The 10,504-nt window shown below is 37.8% G+C and overlaps 1 protein-coding gene across 9 annotated transcripts in view; it reads right to left on the minus strand.

Annotated features, from left to right (window-relative positions):
- Positions 1-10,504, minus strand: part of LOC106958462 (focal adhesion kinase 1-like) — a 73,092-nt gene that overhangs the window by 14,333 nt on the left and 48,255 nt on the right. For 5 of the 9 annotated variants that reach the window (XM_015050374.1, XM_015050432.1, XM_015050425.1 and 2 more), the window contains 8 exons: positions 8,314-8,454; positions 8,094-8,171; positions 7,764-7,871; positions 6,351-6,468; positions 5,620-5,650; positions 4,312-4,376; positions 4,025-4,111; positions 2,172-2,189 (listed from right to left, as the gene is read on the minus strand). In XM_015050374.1, the coding sequence (XP_014905860.1) occupies positions 2,172-2,189; positions 4,025-4,111; positions 4,312-4,376; positions 5,620-5,650; positions 6,351-6,468; positions 7,764-7,871; positions 8,094-8,171; positions 8,314-8,454 (646 nt within the window). The remainder of the gene's footprint in view (positions 1-2,171; positions 2,190-4,024; positions 4,112-4,311; positions 4,377-5,619; positions 5,651-6,350; positions 6,469-7,763; positions 7,872-8,093; positions 8,172-8,313; positions 8,455-10,504) is intronic. The other 4 variants (XM_015050410.1, XM_015050396.1, XM_015050405.1 and 1 more) reach the window with 2 other exon arrangements.

Consider the following 10,504-nt stretch of genomic DNA (forward strand, 5'->3'; position numbering starts at 1 on the left):
GGGGGGGGGGGGGGGAATGAATTAGGATGAAATCAGTGACAAGTGAGGCAGATAAGACAAGATAGAAAGAGGCAGGGCGAGGATAAGAGCAGAGCCAGCAGGGAAAAGGGAGGCAAAAGGTGGGCCGAGTCAGTGAAACCAGATGGTGGTGTTTAAAATAAAATCAGCGTGCAGACTCAGCTGTTGGAAACTGGAGTCGAACATCTGCTGTCCTGAACGTTCCCACAGTTCTGCTCGGGATTTATCAAGCTCGGTGGGAGTCGGACCAATTTACGTGAAATAATCTCACTGTGGCTGATTTCTGTCTTGAGGAATCCCAGGAAGAGCAACATGTGAAACAACAACTAGTCGTCTGTTAAATGAGGCAGGCCAGGCAGAACAAGCAACACAATGAGGAACGCAACAGAAACTTCAGTAGGCATGTTTCTAAGCTGCAGCTGCTGCACGTCAGATCAGGGTTTTACATCAGTGATTTATTTATTTTTGACTTATTTAGAGGAACTCCTGGCACCCGAATCAAAAAGCCTTTGATTTGGGTAAAAAAACAAACAAAAAAAAGGCGATGTTGAAAAAAAAAAAACCAAAAAAAAAAAACCTAACAAAAACCTAAGTGTTGCAATTAGTCGTACCTAACCACCCCTTTAAAATAAACCTGAATGGATAATTTGATCAGTTTATATTTCCATTTTTAAGTTTCCATAAATGTATAAATATTAATCTACGACTTTCTGAGGTGCATTTCTTTCAGCCACTGGTGAATAGGTTGGACTTGTGTTCGTCTTGCTACTGCAACAAGGACTCATGGACTCAACTGAGCGACACAGCGGTTTCTATTTTAAACCGCTGATGTTGCTGCAGTTTGAATCTGACCCTTAATCAGCAATCAGTAACAAAAAAAAGGAAAAAAAGAGTGTAAAGAAAGAAGTGAATTACAAAAGCAATTCAACATACAAATTCTAGTCTCATAAATTTGTGTAGCTGCATGGACCAGCACGTTTCTTTCACCGTTTGGAGATAATTGATGAGAATAAGCAAAGTATAAGAAAGTACAAATAGATAAATTTATTTATGTTGAATAGACACTTACATCCATCTGCTCGTTCAAAAACCACCTCAGTTTCCAGTTTCCTGTCTTTCTAAGATGTCTGAAAGCCGAGTTGGTGAGTAGGTGTGAAGTAGAGGAGGAGCTTATGTATCTAAGCTCACTATAAACAACATAGATAATCACTGATAAAAGTCAAATTAAAGCAGCTAGCTTGTAAAAAAAAAAGACATATAAACAACATTCAACCACGTTTTAGCAACGCTTTTTATTTATTTCAGTTTTTCCAAACTTTTTTTCTTTCTAATCTATTGTCAAGCCAAAGATTTGTACTTTGTAGCTAGTTTCCGACCTGCACTATACACTCGGTTTCTTTTTTTTTTTGTTTTGTTTTTTTGTTGTTTTTTTTTTTGCAAAATGGGTTTGTTTTCGTTGAGCTGATTGCAGTTTAGTCTTACTCAGTTGGAGACACATTCTAAGCAGGGATGAACATTTCTCTTCAGTCCGTTTCAGCTTGGAGGAGAGAAAATTAACATGTTTCTGTGTCTAAGTGTGTATGATTTAGCCAGGTCCTCATAGCCAGGAATGCACTGACATTAGAATCCAGCAAACCTCTCCCTCCTCTGGTCCTTATGTGTGTGCAAGTGTAAATGTTCAAGACTGCAGATTTTGCTTTGTGTGTGGCTGTCTGGGTGTCTGTTTCTTGAGAGAAAGGTAAACCTTAACAGAGCAATTGTGGGTTTACTAATTCTGCTTTTTGTGGGTTTCTTTGGTTTAAAGCAGACATGTTTATACTCTGTAGTATCGCATTTTCAAAAAGATAAAAAAAAAATCAGATATTAGAGCTGATTATGCTGCTCTACACAGCAGGAAAATTAGATTATGCAGTAGGTGATAACTTTGAATTTCATTGTCTTTTTTTGTCCCTACTTTGCTTAAACCACAGTAAATTTACATAAAAGTGCACACAGCTTTTGTTAAAGATGCAGGAATGTAAGCATCACGTCAAGCCGCACACCAAAATACACACATGCTACCCTTTCCCTGGAGGCTGCAGCCAGTGTGCAGCCAGGGCAGGACGAGAAAGAAAGAACAATACAGAGATTGATAAACAACAGTGTAACTTTACCGTCCCCGCTAAGGTCTTCTGCGAGGTCCAGGAGAGCATGCAGGAAATGGGACAGCAGAGGAGAGATGGCAGCAGGACGGAAGACAGAGAAGCCGAGAGAAGACAAGAAGACAAAAAAACAAACAAACAGAGAGGTTAGAGCATGACAAGTCAAAAGACTGTACAAGCAGCTAGTTAGAACTCTTTTCTGGAAAATGAGAGCTGACTTTCAGTAATGCACTGCGGTTAGTAAGAAACACTGTCCAAAGCAGGGCAAAGGTCAGGGGAAAGCAGGACAAATCAGATTTCATTCAGTGCAATACAAATATGTGGAGGTGTGTATCTTTCAGTTTTAGCTAATTATCATTCATTAGAAGTAAACAGTCAAAATGGGTTTTCAGTAGAGTCTCTCTGCTGTAGCTAAGCACATTTCTCCTTCTTCTGCACTATAACAGTTCATAAGTCAAGTCTCGACTTTGCTTTGAGTTTCTCACAACTTGTTTTCGTTCACTTGCTTTTTTAGGTTTGGCCATACCTTCTGGATGGGATTAAAATCTGGGGAGATGCTAAACCATGGACCCAAAGTTTTATTGCTCGCTCTAAAAACCTGGTCATTACCCAAGGGTGTCAAGAAGAACGGCATTGCTGAAAGAAACCTTTATAGGAAGTTTTCCGTCAGCGATATGTGTGTCATTTCTCCAAAACCCACGCAACAAACATGTGGCAGAAGATGCCCAACATTTAACTTTACGGCCTACACTCAAGATGGTACACGGAGCGGAAATATGACACTAACCCTAAACACAGCATGCCTACACTGAGACTTGGTGTTGGCAGCATGATGGTGTTTTCAGATGCAGGGATCAGAACTGATAAACTGAGCAAAATACAGGAAGAAAACTGGGTTCAGATGCATTTTTGTGTTAAAATGGCCCAAAGTCCAGATTTTCATAGACAAGGGACACTAAACGGTGGACCAGAAACACAAAAATCCTGTCTTTGTTTCCTACTGAATGCACCAAATGTTCTACCAGGTCACGGTGAGCACAACACTCTTCGGTGTTGGTGCGGTGAGTGACTGAAGAAGCCTCAAAGTTAGCTCATCTCAACTCTGATGATCAATACTGATGCCATGCATGTAAATCCTGCTAACATATCAGATCTCTTGGATAAACTTTCACTGCCTTCACTCACATTTGATGTATATTTCAGTGGCTGAGATGCTAAAACTCCCCAAATATGAACCTTAATTCTGATCAAAAAGTCGTTGCAACATTCATCAGTAGAAATGGAACTAAATCTTTTGCTGGCATTGTGTGAATCCAGTAAAAAGTTATGTAAAGGGAAAACTATTTTAATTCATGTCTTCAGGTTGTTCAGGCTTCAATCCACATAAATTATTAAGACTCAAAACACGATCATTAATGAGATTTTTTTTTTAATGTTGTGTTAAGTTTTCTTGTCAGTGATGCAACGGCTTTATGCAACAATGTAAAATGTTACATTGCTTAAATTATGCAACAGTAAATAAGCCAGAGCAAGCAGGCAAAACGTTGGCCAATTGGGATGCAGCGGCTCAAACGGTTAAACACAAACCGTTTCAACATTACATCAGAAAGAGACAAAATGTTCAAGGTTCTCCTGCCAAAAAACATTTCAACTGCAGTCTCTTTCTGGAGCAGTAAGGGACTATAAAATAGGCAAAGAAACCTTAGACTTTATGTATTTTCCAGAGGCAATGAGGGCTTCTTTCTTTATAGGCTCTCAGTGCCTATTTTGTTTCTCCTGAAAGAACCATGATGGTCAGAAATTTCACTCCGCCACATCACAATTTTATGCACATGCTCTTCTACTCCAATAAGAGCCAGCGATACCATTGGGCGGCGAGTCTGAGCAGAAGACAAAGGGGAGGAGTAAACGCCGAGCCTTGGTTGGCTTGGGGGACGTCGATGTCGCTAGGTCTTTAGCCAATCAGGTGAGGGAAGAGAACGATGGAGTGAGAGGAAAAAACAAGAGTGAATGGATGTGAGGAAAACAAGTAAGGACAGAAACAAAAGGCAGCAGGAAAAGAGAGAGGGAAAGGAAGTGTGGAAAAAGCAGATGTTGGAGGAAGTGGAAAGAAGATATCTCAAACCAGTCTGTGCATGGCTCTGCATCTTACCAGAAACAGAGATCGTTCTTACTCCGCTCCGGACTGCCTCTAACTTTTTCTCATTGTTGGAAACTCTGAATTCAAACAGAAAAAGCATAGAAAACCAATTCAGTCAACACGTAAACAACTAAAAACGTTCCTAGTCCAAGAAAAACTGTGAAAAATCCCAAGTGATTCCAAAAGTGAGCTCATGTAAACAGATTAAACGACCACGGCATGTTCACGCTCCCTCATGCAGCTCGCTAAAAGCAGAGAAAGGAAACCATGACTGTGTCTCGCTGTAGACTGATCCTTATGGTGTTTCTTTTCCGTGGTCTGCTGCTCTGTGTCAGCTGAGCTCCACTAAGGTCTTAACGTCACTAATTGAAGAGGGAATGAGAAAGGAGAAGCAGCGAGCAAAGTGAGAGGAAGGAGGAGACTAAGAGTGTTTAAATACCCAAAGTGGAAAATATTTGGCTTCCTTCTTTATCTCCTTATTTGACCAAGGAAACAGAGTGAGGGGGAGAGATTTAGGTTGAAAAGTAAGCAAAACTGCTCATGTTTGAAGTTCAGCGAGAGACAGAGAAATGTGTGGCCAGGCTGCAAATAACTACCTGATCTCCAGAGAGTTGGATCTTTGATTGAAATCTAGATAAACACAAACTTCAAATACTGGAAAATCGTCAGACTTTTTCTTTTATTGTAAGTGAGAGTGAATGGGTTATTAAGCAACAAACATCGCCACCGAAAATAGAGAGAGAGGCTCAGTGTTTCTGAAGTAAAGGCTTTAAAGAGAAATATAAAATATAAATAGTGCAGGGAATTGTTGTTTAAGGTAAGTTTTTTTTCTATTCTGAGTAATAAGTATTTACCATGATTTTTATCTTTTCACTAGAAAATTTAGTTTTACTTTGCATCATCTTGTTTTAGCAACTGGTGGGAAAAAAGATCTATAATAGATGTGGCTGTTTCTAGAAATTAGGAACTTCTGTTTTCTGGGGAAACACCCTCAGACAAACAGATTCTCTGGAAAAACTTAGATTATGCTTTACATGCCCAAACATGTACATTGGTTTTCTGGTCCATTGTTTTTAAAGAAAACAACCATGAAACAGATTTTGATGTTGATAATCACTCATCTTCCAAGAAACTTAATATTATCAAATGACTAATCACCCAATGTTTCTGTAGAAAAATAAACGAGCCCTTCATGTCAGTTGTGCTGCTACAAGCTCAATCAGCGTGGTAAACCCACAAGAATGTTGCTTGTATTACCAATGTGAGGTCTTAAAGCTTTGACAGGAGCCACATGTGAACATGACAGATTCAGGGACTTACTTTGGGATGGAAGGCAGAGCTCTCTCTCCCTCTAGAGGATAAAAGCAGACACTGCAGTCAAAATAAACTCAGGAGACAGCAAATCAAATTTGTTATAGTTAGCTGTGCAAAACACTCAGAGAACAAAAAATATAGAGTTAGATTATGTGAAAAACGTTTGAGTCATTTAATGTTTTACAATGAAAGAAAATCACTTGAAGAGCTGCAACACTAATGAAAAAAAAAGGATTTACAATAACTTCTCAGTCTGTTTGTGCTTTTGTAGTTTAAATGTAAAAAATGTAATTAATCATCTCCACAATATAACTGACCTCAGCTTCAGGAAAGGAGTTATTTACATTTTATGTAAAAATGTTACTGTTATAATGCATATTAATAAAATGGGACATTTATATTACTAAAAATATTTAAAGTTAATGATTGCTGATACACAGGAAGAAATTAAAATCTCATATCATCATTTTTTTGTATAGTGACTCATATTCTGGTCAATAAAAACTCCAAAATAAACGTTTTAAATTCATATTTGTGAATGAAAAGAATGTAGAGCAAACTGAGAAGTAGCCAAAAACTCCAAATACAGGAAAATTAATACATTCTCTTGTGAACAAGTACTTTTTCAAAACTAAATTTAAGAAACTATAAAATGACACAGCAGGTCTGAAAGGTGTGTATCTAGTGCTGATTTGCTCCTTGTAGATTAATATTTCTAAGTGATCCTGTGCACCCACCTTTCTGTACTCTGACAATGAACGAGTGCGTTTCCATGGAGACGAGCCGACAGTAACCATCAATCAAGTCAGCCAAGTTTTCCGCCGTGGTGAGCGACGCTGTTGTAACTGTGAGAGGCTGTACGAGCAAACACACACACACACACACACACACACACAGAGAGAGATGATCTCACACAAAGATATACACACACGTACGATCAATTAATAGGCAGAAAGTTTAATCCATGTGGTTTCCAGCTGCCTCTGACACCAGGGAAAACTATTCTCCGACAAACAGCACCAACGATGTGTTTGTAAATCCTGCGCTTCCAACGCCAATAAACCAATACTGACTCAAGTTAAACAAAGCATTGCTTAGATGTTAGACATGGAGCGACACGCTTTTCCCGTTTCCACAGCGCTTAACCTCCAGACATCAAAATTATAGCGTCAACCTCGAGAAGGAAAAGACAAATGATATACAGCTCCAGCCAAATGTGTGAAAATCCTCAGTAATACAATATTTTTCTGATCGAAGAACAAAACCTTCAGTTTGGGCATTTTAATTCAGCAAGGGCAACAACCTGTGGTTAAGTTTATTTTTTTTTTAATCAGTGAGGAAAAATCACAGTCCCCTCTTTGGTCAACAGGACAGAATTTTAAAATTAGAATTTAAATTCCGTAGAAATTCTACTGAAGTTCTACAGAACTCTTGTGAGACCATGATGCCAAGAATTTCTGTGCCGTTTGAAGACAAGCAGGCCCGCAGTAATACACATCCTCCATTAACAGCTGGCATGATTTGTTGATGTAGAGAAACCCAATCTTTTTTTTTTTATCCCAACAAGTGAGTCCCACCAGAGATTAACAAACTCCATGTTTACATTTGTGATGGTAGAAAACAAAAGTTTTTTTTGTGTTTTTTTCCTGGGCTGCCTCTAAAACAACTGACTGCAACATAGATTCCCTCAATAGACTGTACCCTCATTCACTTTACAACTAAATTAACTAGAGATTATTATATGTACTAATAAATGTGCAAGAGGATTTGTTTCCAACTACATAAAGAGAAGATTTTTATAAAAGTTTCAGAGTGAGATTGTGCATCTGCAATAAAAATACATGCATTACATTTATTTTAACGCTTCTTAAACGTCTTATAATAAATGTCGCAGGCAGTGCACATTAAAGTATAGGTTTTTTTTTAAACAGTTTGTTGTAAAAACATAAAGGGCAGTCGTTAATTAAATCTTTGTGGATTTTAAATGACAAATTTTCTTCGATATACAAAAGAAGAGGAAAAAAAAAAGTCTAATATTTGCATATCAGGATTGGTGGAGAACAATATTTACACCTAGGGCAGATGACCTGAATTATGTCCAGAAGGAGGTCACAGTGCGTCAGACAGACAGACAGACAGACAGACAGTACCTCAGCAGCTCCAGCTACATTCAGCTGCAGCATGCCTTTCCTGTCTTTCTCCTCCATAGCCGAGTACTGAATGGACTGGACTTGGTTAAAGTTTGCTAAATGTGTTGGCTGGAGACAGAGAAGCACAAGAAAAAAAATGAAATGGTTCAGCAATATGTTACAATGATTGCGATTGATCGATTTTGCTGAAATCCACAATGCCAAAAGCACGTCGGTGTCTTTTTCATATTTTGTGACATTGCAACCGCAAACTCAAGTGACAGATCAAAATAACAGAGTGTAAAATTATGAAACAGAGTCTTTATTAGTAAGTGTGCATCTGATACTTACCGTTGATCCCTTATCAGTGAGGTAACTGATGCCTTCTTCTGGCCCGATGGCTAACTCTACCTGAATCACCCAGCTGGACTGTAAGAGACGAAAAAAAAGAAAAAGAAAAAAAGACTAAATGCAGGACCGGATGCCACCAACAGGGGTCAATCTAGCGCTTCTGCAGCACACAGAGGGACACCAAGTCCTGCTTCTCAGGAGTAACGTGGGAGACACCTACCCCCAGGGCACATTTAAATAACTCTTTGTCGTAGCGGTAAATCGGTGCGAGTATCTCCAGGAACTTGAGGATGCACTGCTCGTCGTTGAGATTGGCCACCTGCTTGAATGTTTGCTGGATTAGCTTCCGGAGGGTTTTAGCCTGGAGAGAAGCAGGAACAGTGAGAAAAGATGTTTTTTTTTTTAAACTCTTATGTAATTGGTGGATAAAAAAATAGATGAATAAAAAAAAAAACTGTCTGACAGGATGAAGTAGAGGCGGCTGTATTTTTATCTCCCTGCACGAATGTACAGCCACAGACATTGATTGACTAATAGTTCACTGTTTCCAATTAAACTGACCTCTGCACTTCATTCTCAGCTCGGATCAATAGCTAAACAAAGGCACTCTGACCATATTAGTTACAAAACTAAACATCAATGCCTTGGCCTATTCAGGGACTCTCTAAATTACTTCACACATAATAAACTAATCTTTCTAGAGTAGATTGTAGAGCTGACCTAAAAAGGTTTTTTTTTTTTTTTTTAAAGTGTGCTCTATGTCACTGAAGAGCAGACAGATGGTGGTAAATCTATCTAGGAACAATAATACATGATTTACAAAACCTTACCTACTTATGATGAGAATGAAAATAAAGACAATCAAAACACTTACAGTCATACTTCACATGCATCCAAATGTTACTCAAAAAGTTTGTGGCTTGCATGTAAAATTTGAACTTATGCATTTGAAAAAGCAAAACTGAACAGAAATGCACAACAGATTTTTTTTTTATTTTTACTTGTAAAAATTTTGGTAAAAACTGCAAAGTATTCTCGCCTCATAATTGTGAGCTATTTTGGGTTGGACCAATGCACTAAAACGTGCTGGTTTATGGTTGTAGCATCACAAAACTGCAGACAAGTCCATCAAAACCTTTTTGAATCGCTGCAGTAAAAATGTATAATTCAAATGTAAATACTGTAGAGTCCAGTTTTGAGCATTACAGAGCGCTGCTGCCAGCTGTCCAGTTGCTAAGCTCAGGGGAATCAACAGATCAACACAATACACACTCAGATACACACGTTTCCCAACAATACCCCAGTGTTCACACATCAACAATGGCAGATGTGAAAATGCACTCAGGATTGCATGTTTTTAAGTGCTGTTCGTGCTCCAGAAAGGATTGCTGTTTTAATTCCTAGAATTCCACCACAAACGCACAAAAATGTCCACCCTTCCTGAGAGGAAGCACTGCAGCTGGCTATCAGCCTCCATATCACCATGCTAGCCGTGGCTACGCCAGCAAACTCTCCAACTGTCACTCAGTGCTGATTACCAACATTAAGATCCATCATGGCTGATGTGCATTTAATACGGTTCCTACGTTTTCCATTTCCAAATACCACACTTTTCCAGAGTAAACTTACTAGATTTCTGTCAGTTTTTATAATATTTTTTAATATTTATGTGAAGAAAACATTTAGCAATCTGGGTTTTAGTTTCTATATGTTATAGAAACTGTACTTATTTCCCACTTCTTTCTTCCCATCTCTACTATCTTAGATTAGGTAGATTAGTCAAATCTGGGTTAACCTGAGCAAATATAGATTCTTTAAATTGCAGATTTTAGCCCTTACTACCTTAAGTTTTGTTTCCCAAAATTAAAAAAAAAAAAAAAAAAAAAAAAAGAAAATGGAAATTTCTAAGTTTTTTTTTTTTTATTTAAAAGGCAAGCTAGGTTAACAACAACAACTCCCTCTAATTTTTAAGAGATCACCTAGGCTAAAAAAAGCAGAAATTGATATTTTTTAAAAATTAGTTCAGTTCCCAATTTGAGTTTTTGTCCAACAAATCTGACCATTTGAGTTCTTGATAATCAGTCAAAGATAAAGGAGAGGCTTTATTTTTCAGAAATTTTGATTTTTATCTTTCTGATCATGAAAAAAGGAGTAAAGTCAAAACTCAAATATGAGTTACATTTTTTTCATAATGATCCACATATGGAAAACAAAGAAGTCAAATTCCAGAATTAAATTTGCCGGTGATCCCTAACTTCAAGGTTTCGTAGAAAATCAGATATAAAGTCATAGCTGCAGTAAAAAAGAGTGCGCTAACAATCACTGTTTTTTGTGTGGTTTTTTTTTTTTTTTTTTTTTTTTTTTAAATTTTTTTTTTTTTTTAAGGGGAACAAAACTTTTTCATAAAAAAT

The sequence above is a fragment of the Poecilia latipinna genome, unplaced genomic scaffold, assembly GCF_001443285.1.
Source record: "Poecilia latipinna isolate Pla-1442-1.1 unplaced genomic scaffold, P_latipinna-1.0 Scaffold49, whole genome shotgun sequence".
Taxonomy (NCBI): Eukaryota; Metazoa; Chordata; class Actinopteri; order Cyprinodontiformes; family Poeciliidae; genus Poecilia; species Poecilia latipinna.